The sequence below is a fragment of the Micropterus salmoides genome, unplaced genomic scaffold, assembly GCF_014851395.1.
Source record: "Micropterus salmoides isolate LMB-PRFRI ecotype aquatic unplaced genomic scaffold, ASM1485139v1 Ms_hic_scaffold_4060, whole genome shotgun sequence".
Taxonomy (NCBI): Eukaryota; Metazoa; Chordata; class Actinopteri; order Centrarchiformes; family Centrarchidae; genus Micropterus; species Micropterus salmoides.
Window position 1 is genome coordinate 7,484 of NW_024043441.1, and position 27,988 is coordinate 35,471.

The 27,988-nt window shown below is 41.2% G+C and overlaps 1 protein-coding gene across 2 annotated transcripts; it reads right to left on the reverse strand.

Annotated features, from left to right (window-relative positions):
• LOC119887218 (neural Wiskott-Aldrich syndrome protein-like) lies at nucleotides 1–27,988 on the reverse strand. 2 transcript variants are annotated; one of them, XM_038698103.1, is made up of 11 exons: nucleotides 27,395–27,982; nucleotides 20,619–20,753; nucleotides 17,756–17,842; nucleotides 17,074–17,170; nucleotides 15,511–15,534; nucleotides 9,133–9,334; nucleotides 8,154–8,196; nucleotides 5,087–5,240; nucleotides 1,725–2,344; nucleotides 1,081–1,189; nucleotides 1–739 (listed from the first exon to the last, which is right to left on the reverse strand). In XM_038698103.1, exons 1-11 carry the CDS (start codon nucleotides 27,497–27,499, stop codon nucleotides 678–680), a joined length of 1,638 nt encoding a protein of 545 aa, XP_038554031.1. In that variant the 5' UTR covers nucleotides 27,500–27,982; the 3' UTR covers nucleotides 1–677. The 2 variants fall into 2 exon arrangements, with proteins under 2 accessions (XP_038554031.1, XP_038554032.1); XM_038698104.1 differs by lacking the exon at nucleotides 15,511–15,534 and having other exon boundaries at nucleotides 27,395–27,988.

Below are 27,988 nucleotides of genomic sequence, written 5' to 3' on the forward strand. Positions count from 1 at the left end.
ATAAAAAAAAAGTTGAAAATCCACATGAGGCGACTGAGCCGCCGCCGCATTTTGGTCAAAGTATTTATGAAAAAATAACACGACTAAACTACGATTTATTAGGAAACTCGGAGGTACGAAAAGAAGCACGGTAAGAAAATAGTGTTATCTCGCATTTAAACCGACCACAGTCAAACACAAAGAGGATCCTGCCTGTTTGGTCACACGTACGTCTCCCTTTCAGTTTGTTTTTCCACGAGGAATGAAAACACGAAGAAATGAACACAAAAAAAATATTTCCCAAGGAGCACAAGAAGACCGCAATTCAGATTCCCCTCAGTGGTGCAGCTAGTGTTTATATTATTGATTATTGATAATGACATGACGCCGGCGGTGTCTCCACATTGTGCTGATGGCGGTGTTAAGTGCTTTTTTATGACAGACGTCCGGGGGAAAGTGTCTTTTAACGATGAGGGTGTGTAACGAACAACACAGATTTAACGGATGAGGTATTGCACAGATTAATTATAATGGTCATAAAAAAAACAAAAAAAAACAAAACAAAAAGGCAAAAATAAATATACAGCCAATTCATACAACATTTACAACATTTTAGTCAGATGCTGGAAGATTTTTAGAAGATATTTTAGTGTCAGCGGTAGGTGCGGAGGGACCGGGGTTGAGGAGAGAAATCTTCACTAGTCGTCCCACTCGTCGTCGTCTTCGAAGTCCTCGTCTTCGTCGTCATCCTCGTCTTCGTCTGGGGAAAAAAAAAAAAAGACAGTGTGGAAATCGGGAGACTAACAACCGTTTCACAATAACAAGCCACAAGATGAACAGGAAATATAAACCCGACTGAGGAGTTCTGCTTTAAAGGAATAGTTTGCTTTCCTGCTGAGTTAGATGACGAGATCGATCTCACTCTCACGTCCTTCTGTTAAATATGAAGCTATAGGCAGAGGCCAGCTAACTGGAAACAGAGGGGAAACAGCAAGCCTGGCTCTGTTCAAAAGGAAATAAAATCCACCACGCAGCACATCAAAAGCTCACTAATAGAGACGCTGTCAAAGGTAATGGCCTACATATTAACGACAGGCTTACCTGAGGAATGGATGGCTTTGCTCCTCTTCTGCATCACCTCCATCAGAGCGCCGACAATGCCCGCGGTGGGAGCTGGCGTTGGAGGGCCGGACTCTGGATTATCTGGCACCTGGAGAGCCACAAAAACAGATCCGGTCCAGTTTGTTACAGATACAATGTTGTGTTTCTTTAAACATTTAAATCACAGGTATATTCACATACAGGAAATGAAAGCATCTTGCTGCCTCTAGCCCGCCACAAACACCCATTTATGGATTTTTAAGTGACATTTTGATTTTGACGATTGCTCATTAATCAGATCATAATATACACTTTTGTTCCATTTGTTTTCTGCCTTTGAATAAGACTGCAAACACAAAATGGTGCAGCTTAAAGTGAAATTCCTAAAAATGTTAATTAACCATCTGAACGCTTGATTTTTTTGGTACATTTTTAAAGCCTACGATTGTTTCCATTTTGGCAAATTTGCACCATGAAAAGTCTATTAGCTATAAGGAGTTCTTGTTTGCACTGTAACTACGCGGTGCAAATAAAGAAAACTTCCAAATGTGATGATCATGAGGCTGAAGATCTGATCGACTGACTCTAAGAAGAGAGTGTGATATCTATCACATCTATGACGTGGGATATCGTGATCGTCTTACGGTCTTGAGCTGGATTCCCTGTCGGATCTGGTCCAGCAGGGCGTCCCGTCCAATCCCGGAAGCCGGCGCTCGGTGGTTCTGCTCCACCTTCTTCAGCTGGGCTCCTCCTCTAATCTGCTCCAGCAGTGCCGACTTCCCGCCGGGACTTGGCGAATGAGGGGAGTCTCCGCCTCCACCGCCATCCAGCTCTGGGGGCGGAGGGGGAGGTGGAGGCGGCGGCGGAGGTGGTGGAGCAGGAGCCGCGCCGCCTCCGTTGCCTACTGGAGAGTGCTGGGCCAATGGGGGAGGTGGAGGGGGTGGGGCTTGCGGAGCAATGGACGAGTGCAAGGAAGACTGAGGAGGAGGAGGGGGAGGCTGGTGGTGGTGGTGGTGATGGTGGGGGGGAGGAGGGGGCTGGTGACCTCCCCTGGTGGGAGGAGGTGGAGGAGGCGGGGCACCTAGAGTTCCTGGTCTAGTGGGGGGAGGAGGAGGAGGAGCTGAGGCAGGGGCTCTCGACGGCGGAGGGGGAGGAGGGGCCCCCCTGCCTCCTCTTGACGGGGGAGGAGGAGGGGGTGTAGCTGAGCTGTGGGGGGGCGGAGGAGGAGGAGGGGGACCGCCACGAATAGGAGGTGGAGGGGGTGCTGCAGGAGAAGATAACAGACACGAGATCGAATCAATAAACCTTAAGATGACGTCACACAGGCGCCACCTGCCACCTGTTCCCAAACTTTTTAAATGTGAGTCATGCAAAGCTACAATACAGGAGTCACAGAACTACAGTATAGGAGTGGAAAAGCAGTTTAATAGGTTTCCTTTAATGTTGTGAAACATTGCAATTTGGTTAGGTTTAGGCACCAAAAGTACTCCATGGTTTGGGTAAAAAAAAAGAAATAAAAAAAAGAAAAAACTACGTTATGTTCGTCAGTTAACTTAAGAAATATAAGTAACGTTACTTGCGTAACTTACACAATTTACGTAACTTAAATTATTTAATGTTGACTTTTTGTTTCACACAGGAAACGAACACCTGTCTCCTGGCTGAAAGTCGATTTACTGGCCCTCCATCCACCCCAACCACCTAGTTACTCGGTCTTTTCTGCTAAATATCATATACCTACCTTTACCTACAGGGCTTCCCCCATTGCGCTGAACTATGACACTATTGGGATCTCTAGTGCTTTACAAACTGACGCTGACGGGTCTCGACCACGCGTCCATATGTGACGAGTTGGGAGTGAGAATGGGTTGGAAAATATTTAGTTTTTTAAATGTTGGTCACACAAAACAAGCAGTTTGAATATGTTAACATGGGCTTTTAGGAGATTGTGATACTTTGACATTTTATAGAAAAAAAAACAGTCAATTCAATTTTCTAGAAAAGAATCTGCTGATTAATCGATGATGAAACTTATTGTAAATTGCAGCCCCAGACTGAGGGTATGAAGAAAGTTACATTTCTGCAGCACCTCGTCTGTACTAGAACAGCGTCCTTATTGTAGTCAGTCAACATGACGACCACAGATAGCCAATAATATTCCAGTACTCTGACAACTTGAAAAGATCCACCATCTTTCTACACGTTGTCTAAAATCATCATACACCCAGACACCCTTACATCATCCTAAATTGAGATTCAGATCAGTCCTGCTTTCAAAGCAGCGCAGCTTAACATGAATAAAACATGGGCAGAGACTCATGACAGAAGAAGCAGAGTCTGTCACGAGGAATAAAAAAAACAGACAGAGCATACCGTTTCATCTGCACACCTCAAATCTACTGTCGGAAAGAAAAATACAGGAGAAAGGCAGGAAATGATAGTTCAAGATAAAACTGTGAGGGGATTTTAAATGAGTTTGAAAAAAAAAAAGTTATTTTGCTTCTTTTTAAAACAAATTTTTGCTATGTTGCTGTTTTTATAGATTAATTTTAGGCTTAAAAATCCCTGACTTCTGACTCGATGCTACACTACACACTTCGCCCGTCATGTTCTGTGATTGATATTGATTATTTATCATAAAAATGTTGCACAAACACCAGTGCACTCACACCTTAAGTAGATGACAGCTGTCAATCACTCTGCGTAATGCAGCGCAAACATTACAGTCGGATAAATGAAATCAGTTTATTCAGACTGGTTCGCACGACTTGTCCTTTGTAAAAACAGCTTTTGTCTTTTCACTTGATCAAACCTCATAGTTTGTATGTACGGAAACCTAAATATTTAACTTTATTTTCACGTTTGTCTCTAACATTTAACTGACTCTCATGTTTTAATGTCCCACAAGAGTTTAAAGAAAAGGTTCGACAAGTGAAATCCACTTATTAGTCTTCTGGTGGAGAGAGAAGATTCTGTTGATGAGAAGATCAATACCATACTCCTCATCTAACTATCTGTTAGTAATAGGGTACAACTAACGATTATTTTCATTATCGACTAACCTGCAGACTATTTCCTCGATTAATCGACTAATCGTTAGGTCTATAAAATGTGAAGAAATTGTGAAAAATGCTCATCACAATTTTCCAGAGCCCAAAGTGATGCCTTCAAAGTACTTCTTTGGTGCAACCAACAGTCCAAAACCCAAAGACTCGTCATTTACTATTATAAATGACAAAGAATAGCAGCAATTCCTTAATTGACGAAAGAAGAAGAAACCAGCAAATTTGTTTACATTTTTGCTTAAAAAAAAATGCCTGAAATGATTAATCGATTATCAAAATAGTCGACAGACTATGTGAATAATCGACTCACCGTTGCAGCAGCAGTTAGTAATAGTATTTCCCACAATGTTTAACTACTCTTTTAAGATCTGTTTGAGAGGTTTTTACATTTTGGCAAAAGAGAGGAAAGTCATTTGGGAGAAAAACTGTAAAAACTAAAATGTATTATGTATCAGCTATCTGCAAAATCAACTGACAAGCAGCAGCACTGGCCTTCTTCCATCTGTCAAAAATGAGCAGAGCCCTGCGCAGAGAGAGCAAGAGAGAGAGCGTGACCGTCCAGCAACAGAAACCAAGGCAGAGCATGGTTTCCCACAACACTACCTAACTGGGAACGGAACTAAATACATTATTTTTTTAAGACTAAATAATTTATTTATTCTGTAAAAAAAAAAAAAATCACAATTTTCCAAAGTTGAAGCTGACATCTTCCAACTTGTTTTCGTGCTTGTTTTGTCTGACCAACAGTCCAAAATCCACTAAACTTAAATAAACAACTCATCAATTAATTGAATTATCATTAACAATAATTACGCCACAATATCTGTGTTTACATCACAGATGGTGTTAAATCAAATGCTGCGCCACCTTCATTATTATTCAAGATCAGTTTGACACATCAAAAGGTATCCGAGTGTGTACGTGTGTGTGCGCGTTCTCACCCTGCCTCCTCAGTTCGTTTTTGACAGCCTCCACCCCTCCTTTCTTCTCGATGAAGTCGTAGATGACCTTGGACGTCTCTCGGTCCTTCAGCTGAGCCTCAGAGATGCCGCACATGTCGAACAGGTTCTTCAGTTCAGGATCCAGGTTGTTGAGCTGCAACAACAAAACAGAGAACATTTTAAACACGCACACACACAAACACACACACTGTTCAGGACTGCAGTTATAAGACTTCTAACTAAAGCTCACACAAAAATGACTTGTCAGCTCAAAATACTTACTGATGACTCCTGTGGTCAAACTTCCATTTGTGCAGAAAATAGCTGCAACAAATTGTGTTCTTGTATGAAATGCTGGATGAGGAAAGATGCATTATCTGGCCATGTGGAAGGAATCCCATTACTGTGCGGCTTTGTAACAGTTAGAGGTCAGTCTTTAGCCATGCTATTGACTCCGTGAGGCTGTACTTCTGCACAACGCTGCTTTGAGCCAAATGCTAACTCCCTAATGGGAGTCCTGCACAGTGCCGACTAAGCTAAGCGCGTACATGAGTATACAAGGATCTGAAATAATTTGACTTTGTTCTGGCCCGTCCTGTAACAGCTTGAAAAAATTCTGGCCCAATGCCAGACTTATTTGCCGACCCCTGCTTTAGGGCATTGGTTTTCAAAGTCTGAGACTGTGGGCCTCTCGTCAGACAAAGCTTGAAAAAAGCCCCCTCAACCCCCCATATTTTACTTGCTTAGTTTTCGCCTGGATGCCTAAGATATCATGATTATGTTATTTGGTCCTATAGACACTCAACTATTGAGAAAAGATAGCCTTAATGTTTAACATAACTTCAGACTACGCCAAATACATGAAGTGTCTCCTAAAGCATTTACTGGTTTCTGACTCTGGTAAAGTAGGAAACACTGTAAAATTCCCCTCTTTAACCAATCACACATATTTAGTCTATTCTTCATGATCTCTTTTTGATAACGTAAGAACTTTTCACTTCCATTCACTGAGCCTGCCCCGAAACAGTTGAGGCCCTCCCAAGTTCAAAACCCTCTGCTCTAGGGAACTTTAATATCAGCAGCAATCCATCTGCTATTTCACCCTGAACCACCAACGTCAACTGACTGACTGCCCACATTTTCACAGCAATCCATCTAGTAGTTGTTGATAAATCTCAGTCTGGACCAACAGACAGACCGACCAACATTACCGTCCCTAAAGCCAAAGGAACATGTTTATAGTAGTAACACTGAGTACTGAAAGCAGTCCTCTACTTTGATCCAATGTCTCCTGATTTTAATAAGAACTTTGTTTTATATTAGTTCCTAAACAGCCTCCACTTCACAGCAACAAACAATTGCCAAACCTTAAATGACAACACTGATGATACATCCTGTTAACAATCCCACTCAGTTATTTTCCCACTGGATTTTGTTAATACATGTTAGTTTATTTATACCTCACTTGGTTTTATTATACATTTGTCACCGTTTCTTCTGTAAATAAGCAGATTCTGCTTCCTCTGCGGCGATGATACTCAGCAGTCAGTCACAGTGTCAGTCTGACATCTGCTGGCCAGCAGGTAGAATTACAAGCTCCAAACAAAACAATCCACTCCGCTGCTTTTCATCAAATCAAACATTGACCTGCAACTCTGTTATGTTCTCCTCCTTGGAAATATTCCCACCTCGTTTCTGTCACACTGCAGTGCATTCTGGGACTGTCTGGTGTGGGACTGACATGTGGGATACTGTATTTTATCAGCCTCCTGCTCGTTAAGCCCCCCCAGTCTGAACACAACGTTCGTTAGCGGACAAACTCAACGATGACATCAGCAGCTTCAATTGCTACGAGAAACCAGTTCCTAAACAGCCGATGTAATAACGTGCGCAGTTTGTCACTAGATGCTGTTTTCACATTACTCAGTTGAAGGTTTCTCCTCGTTTCCCTGAAATGTTTGACATCACATCTAGTGGAGAAACAAATAATGCTCCAACATACAACTTAAACTCTGCAGAACACGTACATTCGTCTTTTGAGACAGTAGTAGAACTTTTTTTCATATTTATTGTTTTTGGAAATCAGTAACAAGACAGAAAAATGAAGTGTGCTTTAAAACCTCTTAAGAGTATTGTCACATTTTATCATTTCAAAACTCAAAATGTCAGCTGCCCTACGAAACAAACCCTAAATAACATCACATAACGTTTAAGTGTGTCATTTTGCCAACCTGTTTTTTACTCTTTGTCCTCTTTTTTATGGGTGTTTGTATCCTAAATTGTGTCCTGTTAATTGCAAAATTTGAAGCACCTGTATAGGAGCTATACTGGATGTGCCTTCTGCATACTCTGCAGCAATAAGAGGAAATAAAAAATGAAAAAAGCCCCATTACTCTAACTTGTGATCTCACCACAGCCCTTGCTTTAATAAACCAGATTATTTTCAGCTGTGGCACCAAATCACTTTTTTATGAAGGGAACTGCTGACAGTTAAAATACTTTCATTTGTGCTGTTAGTTCATTGCAACATCATCACTGATGATGAACACAAAGAGGAGCTTCTTGACAGCTACAGCTCCCCTTGTGACAGAGATGTGCTGGTTGTGGAGACGACCACGTAGTCAGTGCGTTTGCGGGTTTAAAAGCCAGTTTCATGAGGTGCTTCGTGCCTAATAAACAACAACAAGTCAATACAACTTTTAATTTAACAACATAAGAGGGGTGGGGAATAGCGTAGGGTGCACAATTACCACATTGCATTAATTTCAAGTGTGCTAATTATCTATGAAATTAGAGCTTTTTGAGACTGTGGAAGAGGAAGAGAGAAGCGCTTTGAATGAGTCTGTATTTAAATATATTTACATAATGTCTTCAGTATGCCACTCTGAGCAGACCGGTTCTCTCTGGAACATTCTGTGTCCGTGTGCAGCTTCTGAGACGCAGCGAGATGAGTATGAGCAGGAAACAAAAAGAGCCTATTGTGTGATTTCATCATGCAGCAACCACACAGGTCACTATTGTGCTCCTGTGTGCGTGTTTGTGTGTGTGTGTGAAAGGGGGTACTCACATCAAAACCTGTGTTTGGATCCCAGCCCACGTGACCGATGTGCCTGAAGAAGACGGGGACAGATATGTGGTGAGATCACACACACACGTCCACACAAACACATAAATATACAGAAGTACATCAACTATTCAGCATGTGCACGTGGGCGATCATGTGCACATGCTAAATAGTGAGCCCACACACTGACACATCAGTCACAGAGACAGTGTGGTCATTGAGCGATTTCAGACCGCAACGAAACAGGTTTACTGTTGCCAACAGGCAGAGGGTTTCTGCTGGATCAGACAGGGTGGTACAGGTCTATGACTGCGCGCACACACACACACACACACACACACACACTACAAGGAACATTTTGGAGAGGCTTTAAGTTTTTTTCCTAGAACATTTAAGTTAATTATTTGTCACTTGTTTTAGGCTGAGTTTGCTTTTGTAAGATGACCCGATTGCCAGTTGAGCAAGTTTTAGCACATTAACAGCAAACTCTGCACACATTAACATTCCTAATGATCATTTCCCAAGTCATTGGGAGTTTCTGGTTTAAAGGGGAATGCCACGAGTCATGAGTACTTCTACTACTCCGCCTGAGAATGCTGTTGCATGAAGTCTTCTGTGTCTCTGGAGGAGTAATTCATTTCAATGACACCACTCGAGTGTCTCGGCCTCACCATGGAGAAAACAGAAAGCCTGTGTTATGGAGGTATGGAGCTTAAAAGATATAGATATTTATCAGAGAGGGTCTAATGAAAGACACTATTGAGTTGCATTTTACCCACACTGGGGCCAAAAAGTCAGGATCTCTCGCTTCAATTTTTGACGGCTCTTCTCGTCCCCCAACTACAGTTTTTTTTTCTTCTTTTTTCTATCATTTAATAGTGAAAATATTAGTCAATATTATTCAGATTAGATGGACTAAAACACTATCTCATCATCATTCTGCTGCAGCGCTCAACAATGATAAATACGAGGTGCGACTCACTGGAAGTTGCTGGGCGTGCCAATGTCAGCCTTCGTCAGCTTCTTCTTCTTGCCTTTGGTCTTCTTGTCCTTCCGGGATAGCCCGCTGTGGCTCAGCATGTTGTTGAGGTGGTACGGCTGCTGGTGGCTGTGGGAGTTGTGGAATCGGACGTTGTTGATCTCCGGGTTCTTGATGTCCACCACGGCCATGTGCAGAGCTGGACCTGAACACAGGGAGGGAGAGAGGGCGGTCAAGCAGAAATGTTTATGAGCTGTGGTTGATTTTTGACAGCAAACTTTCCACTTGTGCAACACAAATATTAAAATTTAATAAGTAGACTCTTAAGATATGCCTCGATCCCATTCCTGCTCCCCAGGGGATGAACCTTTTTAACAATGACCATCCCTCAGGACAGGCTTTACATTTTTAGCTCCACTACTGGTTAGGTTCCACGAATAGTCAAATCATCAGCATGTTGTTTGTTGTGTCAAACATGTTGCTGTTTAGGGTTTCTGCAGGCTTCACAAAGTTAAACGAAATACCTTTTAAGACCATTTAATGTAACATATTTGCAAAACAGCTGATCCAGGCTCAACTTTTGCAGTAACATCATCCAGTAAAATGCTGCGTTAACCAGTAAAATACATGCAAGCGCAATTTCCTGGCAGAGGACTTTATAACATTAACACGCTAATGTTAAGATAAACTATCTGTTGTCGTTATAAAATTGAGGGCAGTGCAGCGTTTTTGCACATGACAAGCCTCAAACTCAAGAATCTTTTACTTAAACTAGACTTCCTTTATTCTACTTATTTATCTTATGTGTAGTGTGTACTGCTGGTCGGACAGCACTGACTGAAACTTCTTATAAAAGAAGCACGAAGACGAGTTTATTATGAAATATGTTACAATTTCCCGACAGCCTGCAATCACACAAACATTTTTTAATATAAAATTGATTATCTGGCAGGCAAGAAAGCAAGCTTTTAATACCTTTGCAAATGAAATTAAATATTTTAATACATTTTAAGGCCTGTTTTTGATAAAACAGAATTCAATTCTATTAGGATTTAAGACCTGTGTGGATTCCCTGATATTGTCGCTGTAATGAAGACTGCATCCTACAGGGGGATGCTGGCGTACCTTTTGACTGTTAGTAAGGTTTTTACTGTAGTATGTAATCTAACCGACCCCTCCTGACACTAATCTATATACCTTCAGTAATCCCTGGTACCTGGGAGATCAATATAGCAAAGGGTTTCTGTAAAATCTCTGCAGTGTTTCATGTTTACCAACGGGGATCTGATCCATCTGCACTGAGCTTTTATGATCCATCTTTTCTTATATAAATGTCAACTGGCTGTCTCCCCCCTAGCGTTGGTCCGAACCGTTCAGTCTTTGAATTCTCATAATCTCCACAAACCACAGCAGCATCTGACAATCACTAATCCACTGCTAATCCCAGTCCAAATCCCAGGACTCCCCATGAATGCCGGATGTCTATGACCAGACCAACATGCTCGCCTCAAATCTGCCGTCTTCTGAGGACCAGGGTGGTCGTTTCCACCTTTTGAAGTAGAGCTGTATGGGTTGGTTCTGTGTGATCAAAGATGAGTTATGCAGCCCCCTCCCTATGGAACTCCTTACCCATACACACCCGAGATTGCAGCGACATAGACTCAAATCACTTATAAAAACCCACCTTTTTAGACTAGCTTTTAACCTCAAATAATGTTATATTGCACCTCCTGCTGTTTGTTATTTATATGGTCGCCCCTTCGCTCTTATACATTTCCGCACCACATGTTTTCATCCACTGTTCATACATTTTATATTTTGCTATTCATGTTTTTTTATCCGTTTTAAATGTACAAATCATTTTTGTATCAGTACTCAAACTCAGGTATTGTTTCATCGCTAGTGTCTTAACATTTCAACTGCCACCTAGCCCTAATCGAATTATAATGTCACAAAAATGCTGTCCTCCTGATCCTTTTGCAAAGTTTGTTGAACTTTCAAACTCCAAATAACTCAGACTCGAACTTTGGACAAAGTCCATTAACACATTCAATACGAAAAGCTGCCAGAGTCGCTGCAAAAATTTTGGCTTCCTTTCCAAAACAGACCAGACCAGCAAAAACTTACAACCACACTTTATATTTGTTGGATTAGATACGACAATGAGCATCGATTCAAGCCACAGCATTCAGTTTGTCAATGAACAGCAAATGTGAAGCTTTCAGAGCTGGATATAAGAGTTCACATCAGGTAACAACAGAGACAGAGGCGATCTCTCAAATTTCCCCAAACAATATGGATGATCCCAACATGAGCAGCTTCTTCGCTACAAAAGTGATTTTACTGATGTTCTCACAATGAGGATGAGAATAATACAAGTGAAGAGGACTGGGGAGGCTGAGACACATACATTTCCCAAACAGAAAAGCAAATCCAGAGCAACGACGTCCCGCTGTTAGTCTCATGTTTCACAGCTGAAATGTCAAAATGAATCTGTGCCCCTGGAGAGAAACTTGACTGAAGAGACGACCGATTTGTTCAGTATGTGTTAATCCTGCTCTTTACAGCGTCAGTGTTTGCCAACAGTCGGCTTAATGAAAGTAAACCGTTTTCTTTGGGATGACATGCAGACACAGCTGCAGAGGAGAAGATCTAAACTAAAGCTCTGATGCACTGGGACCATTACCCACAACTTTGCTCATGATGGTGTTCAGGTGAAGGCAAACTCCAAATTAAGCCGGCTAAATCTGAAAACACTTATTTTTGCGCTCCCTTTTGGCTTTCTGTCCACAAGGTGGTGTGGAATCACAGTATAAAGGACGGAAAGGACGGTATAAAAGTGGACGTAGCCACCGTGATGTCACCCATTGGTTTGTGGACAGCCATTTTGAAGCCATGAATTTGGCATCTCGTTTTTTTTAGAACCACAAATTACCATATTTGGACGACAGGGTGGAGGTGGGAGAGACACGAATTGCTACACCTGACAGGCTGTGGAAGCGACTTGCCAATCACAAGGTAGCCACGCCCTAAAGAATACCCTGCTTTGTCATTTATTTTCCTCTAAATGGGACCAACATTTACAAAATGAACATTATGCTGTATTGAAGTAGACTTCAAACTTGCGACTGAGACAATAAATTTGCTAGGAAAGTGTTTACTGAGACGATGAATCAATAAAATAAAACTCAAGTGAGAAGTAGGGTCCTTTTGTCATAGAAGTTTATACAATCGGACTTCTTTTTGCAAGCGAGTGGATATGCTCACTTTAAAACTGGGCATCTTAAAAAGAAAAAACAACACTCCAGCCTCATATTCAAGTCGATGACTATTTGTCTCCTCTACCCTCTGTGATTAATGATTTTAAATGTTAATGGAAACCACAGTGTGCTATATTCCCTAACTTCAATGGTCAATGTTTCAGTGTAGCAGCATAGGAATTAAGAGCAGCTGGTGCTACTACTGGTCACCTAGTGAACAGCTAACACTTAATCATAAATGACCCCCCCCCCATCAAATCTACACAAATCCCAAAAGTTTAGGATTCAAAACAGCAAATTTCGCTGAAAGGTGAGAAGTTTTATGCTGATTCATGTGCCCTTTCTTCTAATAAAATAGAAATTCACTGATGAATGATAAAATTAAATATATACAAAACAAATGTTCAGCAGCAGTAACTATAGGGATTACAGATTAGGCCTAATGTGCATCACAACAGGCTTTAAAGAGAACAACAACAGAGACCATGTGGTCCACATATGGCGCAGATGGGCTTCCTGCTGACCAGATTAACCTGCAGCAGACTTCCACTCTGTGTCAGTGTGTGAGTCACACAAACAATGCTGCTAATGTGTCGGGAAACACCACAACACTCCAGTCTCTTGGCATTTGTCATCCAGTCACGCACAAATCTATTTTTGAGACACTCAATGAGGATGAGCACGTCTTCTAATCAGCTTCTTGCTTCTACATTCACATGGAGACATATACTGTAGGGTCACAGGTTTTCACAGTGAGTCCAAACAGACCCCAGATCTTCAGATCTCCCTCAAAATCCTTTATACCAGAAGAAGTTGTTTGTCAACCTGTATCATGACTAAACACAGTGGAGGGCCACAGTAGCACGCACTAAGATACCTTTGCCTATATTATGCAGCAAAAAAAAGAAAGAAGTTTCACTGCGACTACTAAGTTCTTGGTATTACCACCAGTAATCACAGGTGGTGCTACATTAAAGCAGGCCTTGGTAACAACTGAACATACAATGCAAAACCTTCTGCATCTCGTATCACTGCGCTAAGCCCCTCCCACCAAACCTACAAGAAGGAGCTGGTCGCCCTGTGAAACCTCATGCCATGTAGGGCTCGCTCTCCACGGCGAGACCTGGCCCCTCTGGCTTCGACCTAAGAAAACTCTCCAACGCGTCAAACAACTAACAGCGGGATGAGAGGCTAGTACATCACTGTCTCCCATTAAAAGTTTTGTCGTCATGCCTCGATACGAGCGTCATGGCATCAAACATGAGTTTGAAGCCCCGTGTGGAGCCGTACTATACGCTGTTGTAGACTGATCCTGGCTCTGATTGGTTGCTTTGACCTGGAAGCAGTGTATTCTTGCAAAGGCATAAGGAGCACTAGGAGGAGCCAGAGGAACGTGATGTATTTAGGGCCCGAGCACGACCGTGCGAGGTCCCTATTGAATTTGCTAAGATTATATATATATATATATATATATATATATATATATATATATATATATATATATATATATATATATATATATATATATATATATATATATATATATATATATATATATATATATATATATATATATATATATATATATATATTTTTTTTTTTCTTCTGCAAAGTAAGCTCCATTGTCGGGGCCTAAACATACTCGACATTCGCACATGGGCGTGGCAAAATGACTGGCTAGTGCCACCTAGAAAATTGGAAAAGATTATCCCCTCGTTCACGTTCAACCTACATGTACGAAATTTTCTGGGGACATGTATCGTATCAAGACGCACAAAAAAGCCTCAAGAACCCATAGCCTAAAGTCAACAGGAAGTCGGCCATTTTGAATTTTACGGCCATTTTTGGATGATTTACACACTTCGTACTTTAACAAACTCCTCCTAGGGATTTAGTCGGATTGACGTCAAATTTCTGCTGTGCCTTCTAAAGGCATTGACGATGAAAAGTTGTGCTATTTGCGAGTTTTCGTCAATGGGCGTGTCTGTGGCGTCGATGATTCGCCATGAAACAGGAAGTTGTTGTAACTTCAGTGTACATGCTCACATCCGGACCAAAGTGTACATGTAGGATGAGAGTCCCGCCCTGAACACATGTACATGCCGACATTCACCCACAGTCATAGCGCCACCTGCTGGCAACAGGAAGTGACCTTTAATGAAGCAGCCCCCGCCGCACGTTTCACCTACGTGCACAAATTTTCTGTGGTACGTGCATCTTGTCCAGACGCACAAAAAAGTCTCTTGGAGCCATAGCCTAAACCCAACAGGAAGTCGGCCATTTTGAATTTTACGTCAAATTTTGGATGATTTACACACTTCGTACTTTAACAAACTCCTCCTAGGGATTTTGTCCGACCGACTTCAAATTTCTGCTGTGCCTTCTAAAGGCATTGAAGATGAAAAGTTGTGCTATCTGTGAGTTTTTGTCAATGGGCGTGTCCGTGGCGTGGCGTCAAAGATCAACTCTTCGCCATGACACAGGAAGTTCTTGTAACTTCAGTGTACATGCTCACATCTGAACCAAACTTTACGTGCTTGATAACTCTCTCACCCCGCAGACATCTACACACCAATGCCGATTTATATTCATAGCGGCAAGTGCTATGTAGCTCCACATAGGTGACACAGGAAGTGACATATAACACCTTCATGCGGCGTCGGAACCGCGTTGCAAATTCACAGCCGTACCGGCAGAGCTCCAGAATATGCAACTTCGGCCGGCTCACACCCGGACGCGCTACAAGTGCGAGGGCCCGCCCAACGCTGCTTGCAGCTTTAATTGTTAATATTGTCTTCTTTTTTATTTATTTTTTTTATACAGAATCTCTTTCTCACGTACGGCTGTCAAAATATAGTGATAGTTTCAGCAAATATGCCCCATATTAGTTTCATGTTGTGTTCATGTTATTTGTGTTTTTGTTGTTTGATACGAAAGCAACAAATAAAAAAATAACAGGGTTATAAAAGTAAATATGAGGATCATTTATTATATAATAGGCGAAGATAACCATGTCATAATCTCAAGATAACGGGACATAAAAAGCCACTGTGGGTCACTCTGAGCTTAAGTAAGTAAGTAAAACTGAATCTGAATTATCAACATTGAGAGTTCAACATACCATTTTTAGTGTCACCTCTCTTCTCTGCAAAAGAAAAATTAACACAATTATAGTTTCAGAACAAAATCAACAGGACTTAATTAAATTAAGAACACGTAAAATGAAAGAGGCGAGAGAAGAGGGTGAACTGTTCAAGAGTCAGAAAGTGTGTTACAGTTCAGTAAGCATCATTCTGTGGCGGCTAGAGAGAAGATGACAGTTTTAAAGCCCTCAGGTGTAAAAGCTGTCAGAGAACAAACGCTGCTTCATTTATTCGACGCTGTGAGCAAAGCAGTCAGAAAGAGAGTTCAGGAAGTCTGCAACATGAGCGGAAGAAGAAAAAGCAAAAGATCTGAAAGCTCAGTTGTGATAAGTCCGATGAAAAACTCCCCTCCTAAAAAAAAAAAAAAAACCTTCTGTGTCCCAGCTCTGTGAGCGTTTGACCCTCAGTAACCATCACAGTTTGAGTGGTGTACTTCAAAAGTGCCAGCATGCTGAGAGGAGCTGGAGGGAAGCCACAGAGGACCCTCACTTACAACACAGAGACAGGCTGATGGTTTTACTACAGCAGAGAGAAAAGTCCCAAACCAAACCTTAACTCATGTCCTCAAAGAAAACACCTTTACAGATTTTACATTTACGATATTGTGACTTATACCCCTCTCATACAGCAGACGCACATCTGATGTGGGTCACTTTCAAAGAGTTCAAATGAACACGTACATTAGTTCAAATTAATTTGAACGCAACCATTCAGTATATAGCGCAAGTAAACCCAAATTTAAAAGTAACAGCCTTCTATACTGACATGTGTTCAACCCACATTAGACCCATTCCTATGAGACAGCGGTCACTGTTAGAGACTGCGGTCTGTAGTTTAGTTTATACGCACATCCAGAAAGGACTAAATAGAAGTTAGGTTCAGGCTACACAAGCACACTCCCACCTATACGTGCACCTTCACTATTCTTCTGTAGAGTCTGTTCAATTATGCTTACCCGTCATTAGTTTCATTTCCATCCCTAATACTTGTAATAACATAACGTCACACCTCATGTTATAGCCAACCAGGCTCCTGGATGGCAACGTGCAACAGTTTCCTATTAAAAGATACGACAAATGCTATTCAGGTCATTTATTTTTGTTTTAATTAATTAATATAATGAAGATCCCTCAACTTTTGCTGCAATGCTTTATTTTGGTGAGGTGCATTTTCTACATCATTAGTCAGTCAAGGCTTCAAGCTTAAAAAGGAACTCCAATATAAATGATTAACGTGTGCAAAAGTCTTGACGGAGAAGAGAACAAAGCATCTTGTGCTTACTTTGAGAACAAGAAAAACAAGAGTCCGTCAGCGTGTGGGATCGTTTGGTTCCTTCTAAAATGTCCTGTTTACCTATACTTTTAATTTCAAGATCCATTCAAGTACCTTAGCGGGAACATGAGCAAAGCAGCCAGGTTTGGGACTGAGGCTGAGGTCTTGTTAGCAGAAGAGGTGGTAAGTGTTCTAAGCACAGGTGTGAAAGGTTAAAGGTCACACAGCTTGATGAAGCAGAGAGACAAAATGAAACAATAAAAACGTACCAGTTTTGCGTTGTCGTCGGTTGAGCAGGTCGTTAACTGCCGCTCTGAATCTTTTGGCCTCCTCTTCGCTGGCGAAGTTCAGACCGATCTGACAGGTCTGAGAGGGAACAGCAGAACAAGACACAGATGGCACCTTTCTTTAAATAAAAAGTATTCAACAGAAAGATTATAGAACATCAAGTCTGCGCACATCATACCTAATTATCACCAGGCAGCGTCTGGAGTAAGTGATACTGTTTCACTAACCGGGGCATGATCATACACTACACTGTTTAGAGGTCTCATGATTTAAAAACATTTTGGCTTTTCCTGAAGTGCATCCTCTAAAGAATCAGTCAGTTAAGTACAGACATCTCCAGCTCGGGTCCTCCTGCAGCATTTTATAGCCGAGGAGGGTCTTTTGTCAAAAAACGACTCAACCTTCAGAAGCTCTCTGCTCTGCAACTGTTTAAAGAGCAGACACATCCTGAAGGCCTGCGGCTGCTTCACATTACTGCCTGTGTGTAAAACAGCTGCAGCAGCAGCAAAAAAAAAATACAATAGACACCCTAATGTGAATATGTGACTGTGTGAAAGCGCATTCAGTGATCTCACACCTTATTAAACTGTAAGACCTGATCAGTGAGTCCAGCAGCTGTGGGCAATTTGTTTTTGAGGTAATGACAAAGAGCTGCACACTTACATCGCCTGCAAACATGATGAAGTAGGATCTGGAGCTGCTGATAGAGAAGTTGTGGTACAGTTCTTGTTCAAACATGGTTTTCCCTTCCTGCAAAGACAGAGAAAGAAACAGAGTAGATTATTCTTGGGAGTTCAGAAGAACCAAATCTGTAACACGCATCATCAGATTTTCATCCACGGACTACAAATCACCCGCACGTTCTGTCATTTTCAATACAAGAAATTACCAAATTCACACGATTTGCCTTTTGACAAACCGCGTTTTCAAATAGTTGGTGTTTCTTGATTTGATTTTCTGACAGAGCTCATTAACAGCGATACATTTGGACGCATCTTTAAAGTAACGGCAGGTTTGTTTTTAATAGAAATTAGCTGAAACCGAAGTGATATTTTGTCCACAGACTCAGCCTGTATGAGAGTCAGACAAAGTAAACACACATGAGTGGCTGGTAATTCAATTTGATCCATTAGAGTTACACACCTGATTGCACATCATCTTTGAAAAAAAAAACGTGTTAATTTATTCTGCCAACAGTGTATAGATTCAGTCAGCGTAACAGACAGAGGGAAGAATGAAGAGAAAATGAGCAGATTTAATGGACAAGTTGGCCGTTTTTGGCTAATAGGGGTGTGACGAGACGAGATTCAAGACTGGGTTCACGAGACGAGACGAGATGAGATTTTAACACTATTTTTAAGAAATCTTTAATACTGAATTATATGAAAATTTTTTAGTATTAAACACTTTATTTCCTGCATTCTGATGAATTTTTCTGCACTAGTTTATGGTGATTTGTTAAAATTTTTTTACATAAAGAGAAACACAAAATTCTGGTGGCAGGAGACAATTCAAACTCTATAATGAAACTATAACAGAATATAAGTCTTTGCAGCTCTCGGTTATCTGTTTCTCCTGTAGAACAACTTTTTTAATATCATCCCTGTAGATTCATGATTTGGTCTTCCCTCCTCTTTGTGTCTTTGTTTGGGGAAGTAACACTTTTTCACCATAATGATAAATTACTTAATTTTAAATTAGTTGTAAACTCCTGAACTTGAACTTCTGTGCTTCAAAACTTTCTGCACATTCAGAATCTCCTCCACAAATCTGTGTTCTCTGACGTGTCCAGAGAAAAGTCAGACTATTACCAGACTAACGTCATCAGTTAATAAGAAGTCTGTGCATTACGTTTTTTGATCCGCTGGTAGTAACGTTATCCCCTTCAGACCGTTTGACCGACGCAGTCTGGGACTGCATGCTGCATGTGAAACCGAAACTAAATGAAACACTTTTGATCAGGCAGAAATCTCACCACAGATCCACACACGTGAACTTTAGCAGCTCAGATAAAGTGCTCAAAGCCCCCACAGTCCCAAACAGAGCAGGCTGCGCTTCAGTTTTTAGAGGTTTATGTTGCTCTAACAGCTACGTTACCTCTCGTCATATCTGTCTGGACTCGGTTGATTACTATCACAGTGTACGCCGGTGTCAATCAACTGGGCGGAGTTGATTCACTCCATGAATCTATTTTATCAGTGAGAAAATTAAAATATCATTTGTGTGAGTCTCGCAAGACAGCTTTTTACCTGACGAGAATCTTCATTACAATTTAATCTCACAAAATCTCGTGCCGCAAGATCTCGTCACACTAGGGCTGGGCGATATGGCCAAAAATGTTATCATGATTAAAATATTTCATATCATTTGATATCAATAATTACCACGATATATATCAAATCATTATTTCTTTCAAGTTTCAAGGTAGATTTTTGCTCCTGAGTGGAAATTGATGAAACCAGATGGTTAATTATGTGGTCAGAATGGGAAAAACACTTGATGCCAAAACAGTGGATCACTTCATAAATCTGAGGAAGAACAATCAAAACCATTATGATAAAATCTTTTTCAACATAAATAATAATAAATATCTTAATAGAAAAATTAAGTGCTAATTTGTTTGCGATTCAAATGAATTAAACCAGATATTTACTGACTGATATATTGAACATTTATTATATTGTTATTGAGGAATACTATATTGCAATAATGATCATTATTGTTTTATTGCCCATTTTTTCACAAAACAGACATGTATCCCTGAAATTTAAGAACCAAGATACGCACGAAGCCAAATCTGTTGGTATAAAAAGGCTGTATTTCAGTTTCTTGCTACATGTCAGCCGACCTATATGCTGATACGATAAATCTGTGATAAGATCGAAAACGACAGCTTTGCTGATCAACATTGTGTTTTTCCACCACGTGCCCCCGAAAAGTTTTTAAGCTGTATAGTGAAAGGGATGAATAGCAATCTTCATAAAGATATTCTCTCATTTGCTGTTTTGATGATGGTGGTGGAGAACAAAGTCACTCCAGGTGTCCCAGAGGAGTTCAGATGGGTTGAGATCTGGTGACTTCACAATCATAGAACCAGTCAGTCAGTCCTTTTCACCTTTCTTTGTTACCCGCATCAATATGAAACTTCAAACATTGAGTTTTTACTTGTATTCAAGTATTTTAATGTAACATCTGACTGATTACAAGCTTCTATTTTTCAGGACATTTCCTAAGGAGACTACTTGAAGTACGTTTATGCGACTTCTAATGAAATGTTCAATACATTATACCTGGCTAATATAAACCTAATGCAAATGTTTGGGAAATAAGCTTATTGGCTTTCTGGCAGAGAGCAAGACGAGGACCAATAACTGTCACATATCTGTGCATTCATTACCCTTGTAAAATTGGTATCAATCTTCTCATCTAAATCAGAAAGCCAATAAGCATGTTTCCCAAAATTAAGATGCTTCATTACACTATCTACCTGGTGTTTAGTTAAAGCTTTACAGATGGTCCCACTCACCTTGATATCAAACACTCTGATGAAGTAGGACCTCTGAGGGTTGTCTTTGACCAGACAGGCCACTCCACAGCACCTCTTCACCCAGTTGCAGCTCCGGTCTGCACAGTATACCTGGACCACTGCCGAACACAGAGTCTGAACACACAGAGGACAAAAGGACAGGACGGTGAATATCAGCGCCTGCGCAGTTCATTAACAATACATACAATTAATAACCAGGTGTGTTGAGTCCTGCAGCGAGTGTAAGTAACTGCTCAGTCAGGAGAATTTTAACTGCATGGCTGCGATCTCGCTCTAATGCGTGTCCACATTTAAATACACATCAGGAGAGTTGTTAAAAGCCCCCAAGCTGTGTAACGTGTCACAAAGCAGCAGCAGAGCAACCAGCGAGGAAGCGGAACTCTATCCATGATGCAAAACATTTAAACAATGATAAGGAGTACATAAAGCCCACAGCTGTTTCACCAGGTGAGAAACGAAGAGCAGGTCATTTAGGCAAACCTGAGACCTTTTCAAATCAGATTACCTGTCACATATGCAAAAATCTTCACAATGGAGTCTCAAATGTGCAGAAGAAAATGACTAAATTATGTTTGATATTATGCCCGTACACTCTTTTGTGATCATTTGTTGTCTTGGCATTGTACTTCAAAATGAACTTGCTGAATTAAAGGCACATTCCCCTGATATAATAAATCTCTTCCAAAAAGTTGGGAAGCTTGTGAAAGAGTTTTAAAACCAAAAACCCTTGTAAACTGGTGAAACAGCATTCCCTCACACCATGTGCAACACCACGAAGGTCTTCAAGGAGAGACTGTCCGACAGCGTGCGCCATTATCCCCTTTTATGCTCTTTATTGATTCACATCTCACACCTCTCTATGACGGCATGCATTTCACCTGTGTGGACATTCAGGACAGGTAGGACACTTTTCACTTAAGAGATGACAGAAGAACTGGTTTCTTTGTTGGTATCTAGGGCTGCAGCTAACGATGAGATTAGTAATCAAGTATTCTACAGATTATTTCATCGATTCAGCGAGTAATTGTAAAAGACGTTTACCCCTGGTGAAGAAGTATCCCTCCCCTTTTTCCACTTGCTAACATTCAACACCAGAGCTGAGGGCATCGGAGCAGCGAGGAGGAAGAAACAGGGCCAGCCTAAGTCATTTGGATTCATCGTCCATGAACAACAGAACTTTGTGCCAATCTAATAGTTGTTGAGGTATTTCAGTCTGGACCCAAGTGGTGGACCAACATTGCCATCGCGAGAGTGGCAAAAAAAAGCAAACGACAACAAGAGGTTTTAATTGGGGGACAGATTATTAGCATTTCTGATAAACCACACTATTGTCTAAACTATAGTTGTATTCTGTAGCATTATGATTTGCCTTGATTTGAACTAAGGGGCCAAACCAGGAAAAACAGACCCACACTAACAGTATGCATCTCTTCCATGTTGATGATCTGTCAGTCCTTCACTTCACGAACTTCACTTTCTTCTTGTTTCAGAGGCCTTTTGCCTTAAGTTTGATCTTCAGCAGTAAAACTCACAATGGCATGGGTTGCAGTCATGCGAAGGATTTGGGCGAAACACTCCACTGTTAGGCCCTAAAAAAAAACCATGTTGCTGCGTCTGTATGTTCAGGATCACTGTCCTGAAAATTGGGAACTCTGTACTGTGGATATTATGGATATAAACACCCTAAAATTAAAGCTCTTTAACGTTACAGTGAGTTTTTCCAATTCAAATCGAGTGTATTTGACATTTCCCCACAGTGTTTAACTTTTTCTACAGGACAGGAAGCGGAGACCAGCTGCTGTCCTCAGCAGTATTGTGGGTTTTTGGTTTTGAGGTTTCTGCAGAATTTCCACCGTGTTCAATCCTCTGCCAGATTTTCCCTGTGTGGTAGACAGCAACTCAAGCAGCCGAGAGAGGAAATAGGAAATGCCAATGGACCAGTTTCCTGCTCTGATTTATGATTGCAGGTCAGAAGACCAGCAGGAAACACTTTTCAACACGAAATCACAGCTCAGCATCACACAGGAAAGGTCGAAGGTCGGCCATTAAAAGCCTCATTTAGGATCTGCACATTCTCACTGAAGGAAAGCATGTAGCAATGAACACAGACAGCAACACCGCAGACTCTCTGCAGGTTACATTAGCTGGCGCTTTAGCATCTAACAACCACAAACCCAAAGGACAATATCAATGTTTTAGACCAGCGGTTCCTTATTTGCCTACCCACATCTGATTGGTTACACATCGCGAATAATCTATCTAATAAACAAATAAATTATCAACACTTTGCTCGGGTGAGTGTTGACGAGAAGGCAGCCGATATTTCTGAAGGTGCAATAATCATCAAAAATCATCAAGCTTTTAAATCAGTCACTCTCCCCTTACCCACTCACTGCACACACAACATGCACAAGTCTTCTTTTCATTGCAACTCTGCATCGCAATGTAATGTTATATATTTATTACTTTAACAAGTTACAGTGGCAGTAAAACCTTCTCATACAACATTTCACCTGCGGTAAACCGTGCAGAGGGAGGTGGGGGGTATTTTCATGACAAAAAAAAAAAAAAAAACGTATCAAAACATCCCCGTCACTGTTTTTTCTTTTTAGAAATCGCACCAAACCAATAACATGGACAGAAAGAGGAACCATATGAGGATTTGTAAGTACAGTGCGGGTGGTTCAACCTGAGAGAGCGAGGGAGAGGATAGAGAGAGGTGTGCGAGTAGCTATTTCCTGTGAACGATTAATAATAAAGTTTTTAATTTTAAATTAAATTTACAAAGGAAAGTTTTCTATACAGGTTTTTTATTTCATGAAAAATTCGACCAAAAAATAATTGCTGTAGTTATTACACTACTACACCAGCATTACATTTTTCCTGTCGCGCACCGTAGAGGCAGCTCACGCGCCACCACACTTTGGAGCTTTAGACAATTAACTAAAAACCAAATCAGTTTTTATATTTACTCCTTCATTTATTTGAGTTAGTCCGGAAAAAAATAGTCAAATCAGTCATTACTCAATTGACATAAATTTAAATTTTTTTATATCAGTCTACGCAGACGGATACCTAATTTCAATACATCCAATCAAATCAGTCTAGCATAGGCAGAGCACATACTGAGCCAATCAGAGAAAAAGACTCTCAACAACAATAACAACTGCATTAGCATTCCTGCGAAATTCCGCTTCTTATCCAACTCACAAACATGAACACACATCTTGTCCTGCAACTGAGCTTCTTGAACGAGTGTCCTAACAAGCATTGGCCCTGGGAAAAAGAAAAACAAAAAAATGTATTTGTCATGAATAACTCATGAGGTCAAGCCAATTTTGAGACCACATAAATCTGCTCATGGTTCAGAAAAAAGGTTGAGAAATCAGCTGAAAACATCCAACAGTCATAAATCCAAATCCATCTAATTCAAGCACTCCCAACAAACTTTTCATGTTTATCTGCCTCTGGATAAATCCACCACAGAGTCGTTTAAAGAGCAGAGGGGCACTCCACAAATCCGGATTAGCAACTTAGCCACACAATTTTAGGAAGCTTATAGCTAATATTTTCTGAAATTGTGTTTTTTTTAAAAGAAACCATCACCTTGGATAACTGAAATCTGATACCAAATGTAATATCAGATTTAATTTTCCGATACAAATCTGTTTCACCAGATTTAAATGAACTGTTGTGAGTTTCATATGCTTAACTTTCTAATCCTGCTTTGTGAAATACCCCTCCGGACTACCGCCATCAGTGTGTTTTTATGGAACAGGAGATGAAGTCTGACCACAAGTTATCCTAAATGCTGCTCTTTAACCGAGACTAACTCTAGTAGCCAAAACAATTACACTTTACGTTACTGGTAATGCCTGAAAATAGTCCTGTGTGCAATTTCAAACTTTTAAAATGCCTTTGTGATCATTTTGTTACAGAAAAAAAAGGGCATTACAGTAAATCCTGGTTCATTGCTGATCGTTGATTTTAGGATGGACAAACACTCCTGTCTACATCATTGGAGCTGAGGTGGAGCAGGTAAATAGTTTCAAGTTCTTGGAAATCAGCATCACGGAGAATCTGACATGGTCGTCTCACATTTCCACGCTGGTGAAGAAAGCTCAGAAACGACTGTATTTCTTGAGGAAGCTTAATAAGGCCAAATTCCCACGCCAAGTTCTTGTCAGCTTTTACAGGAGGAGCAACAGAAAGCATCCAGACTGGAAACATCACAAACCGGCATGGGATGTGCACGGCCCAGGACCGGAGGGCTCTGCAGCAGGTGATTAAACCTGCTCAGAAGATCATTGGTACCCATCTCCTGAGCATCAGTGATATCGGTGAGGTGCCTACGCAGAGCCCAAAGGATACTAAAGGACAGAACCCACCCAGCCACAGCCTGTTCACCCTGCTGCCTTCTGGGAAGAGATATAGAAGTTTCTGCTGCTGCACCACCAGACTGCAGAGCAGCTTCCCCCCCCAAACTATCTTAAACTCTAATTCATCCTCAGCACTGCTCCAGTGATGAGTTTATTCTTTATTGATGTACATTGTCTGCTATGTAGCTGAAAGGACTTACAAAACTCAATTTCACTCTACAACTTGTTATAATGTGACAATAAACTTACCTACCTATTGGCTTACTTCAAGGTTTAAATATTCAGAAGACTGCAGGTGGGAATAAGAGCGAGACAGTTGTGGTTGAAAACTAGAAGGGGTTCAGGTTCCATACCCAGTGAAGATCTACCCAACCAGTCTTAGTTTTACCTCTAAGCACAGGTGTTTCACCCTGCATGCATCGGCTTCCTGCAGTCGTAGTTCAGCCGAAACGGCAAACTCCGATTCTGAAATGTGAAGCCAATACGAAAGTGCCTAACACCTACATTGTTTCTAATGGCCAGCAGGGGGCGACTACACTGGTTGCAAAAACAAGTCCTATTGCAGTCAAAATGAGACAAAATGAGGCTACTTCTCAACCGATTTATTACCTCAGTAAACACTTTCCTAATTACTTTATGGTTTGCTAGTTTCAAGTCTTCTTCAATAAAGCAGGATGCTCATTTTGTTAATTATGGTCCCATTTAGAAGAAGATGGACGATAGGCTAAAGCGGGTATGCTTTAGTGAAGTGGTCGGCAATAGGCGGCCCGCCAGCAATTATATTCTCAGTCATGACAGCAACAGTTACTCACATAATCACTTCCTCTGAAGTGTTTGTGCCTCCAAAATAAAAGCACAAGAACGTTTTTTGCAGCAACGCTTCATGTTGAGTTTATTGAGAGCTTTTACTTTGAAATGTTCTGATGGACATTCAAAAGAGTCTCTGGCTTACATGACACACCTCTGTAAAAGCCGTCAGTAAACGTGTGATTGGATTCCCCTGAATTTCCTCAGGGAAATGAAAATTAGTGTCCGATGGCCAGAATGCCAAACTTGAGGCTTCAATACGGTAGTCCACAAACCAAAGGGTGACGTCACAGTGGCTACGACCACTTACTGTCTATGGTTTGGCCTCTGCAACAAGCAGCAGCTGACATTAAAACCTGCTGAGCTGTCCTGCAACCACTTCAATACATCAGCCAGTAAAAGATCTGACTCACAGTTTTTGTTCTTATCTGAGAGGATTTTCACGGCTGGTTATGATTTGGCGTGGAAGTGCAGGAAGGGTTAAACCACGCTCAGTGGAGTTTTATCCAGGTGTTACTGGTTTTCACGTGTAAAAGTGATTTAATTAGAATGCTGCGTCATCTGTAAAAAGGTTTGCATCATTGTGTTGCGCAGCATTTCCTTCAGCTTCATCAAAGGTGGCCGTGTGTTTTCTCATCATACAGAGGCGGGTTTAGAAGTGTCCTTAACAATTATCACATTCAACCAGCAGTTACCATAGATGCCACTGAGACACTTCAGAGTCACTTCAACCCAGTTTGACCCAGTTCAAAGTGTGGAATGACAATTAAAGCAATTAGCCACATGTATGTTGTCTGAGTAAATTCAATTTTTTTCACTGACAATGAAGCTGGCAGTTATTTTCTTGGTCAGAAAATAGTGGAAATTCGCTATCACATCTTCCTAAACCCCCAAGTTAACTTTTTCCTACTGTTAGTTTTGTCTTTTTGTCCAAACCAGCAGTACAAAGCCCAAAAGGTATTCTGTTTGTAATTAATTATCATAAATGTTACATTTTGTGTTTCGGGTATTATTGATAACTTAACTGCAAAATACAAATAAAATGCATGTGGTACTGATGTAAACAATTACTTTAAAATTACAATTACTTAAGAAACATAAAATGTTAGTAACTTGTAGGTCTGCATAATAGTTCAATATTATTAAAAGTGACACTGGTCATCTTGCAAGTCTGGACTTTTTGTGGTGGAAGCGAACAAACAAACTGTTAAGATCTGCTTGACTAATTGTGTCTTTTAAATAAAAGGTTTTATACAACAGAAGCTAATTAACGAACCAGACAAATATGAGGTCGTTTAAGCTTTCAAAATACGTGCAAACAGAAGGGCAAGAAAACACGTCAAGGAGTGTGTGGGGTCACCGATTCTCCTGTAACACCGGGGCCCCGGTATGAACGCCACAGCGGTTTCAAAACAGGTTTTTGCTGCTTCGTATCACCTGAGAGGGGTGAAGAGAACGCAAAGGCTGGCGGGTTTTTTGTTTTGTTTTGTTTTGTTTATGAGACGTGGGTGAAAGTACCTGCACCTTCCTTGAACATGCAGGTGGTAAACAAACCGGGGGGGAACTTACGGCGCATTTTCTTCCCAGGTAGCCGAACAGGCACTCGTTTTCCTGCGGGGTCAGGAGGATGGAGCCGACGTTAGCGGACCTTCGGGGCGGCTGGTGGCTGTTCATGGCTCCGAAGTCTTCTAGTTAACCCCACTAAACGATGCAGTTTTCCCCGGACGGACTCGGCAAACACTACCAATTACAGAAAATCCATGCGGGCTCCGGTTGCTATGGCCTGCAACCGGATCATCTCCGCTGAGTCCGACTCCGGGCTGGAGGGCGGAGAAGGACGGGGAGCTGTTTTCCAGGCTTGCTCTTGCTCAGGAAAGAACAATAACTCCTCCGTGTTGGTGTTAAATAAAAAATGAAGGAGTCGCTACGTGTCCGTACGCGGATAAACGCTCAACTTTCATTCGGAAACTCCAGCAGCTGCAGCAGCGATGCGTACATCCAACATGGCAGCAAGACGGAGCAGACCACTTTAAAGACGGAGGAGAGGGGAGGTGTTAGTTTGGGGAAACTCTTCAAGTATCCACTGTAATATGCTTCACATCGTGAGGTTTGCGAGCACACACACAGAAATATATGATTCATCGTTCATTTTAAGTTAAAACT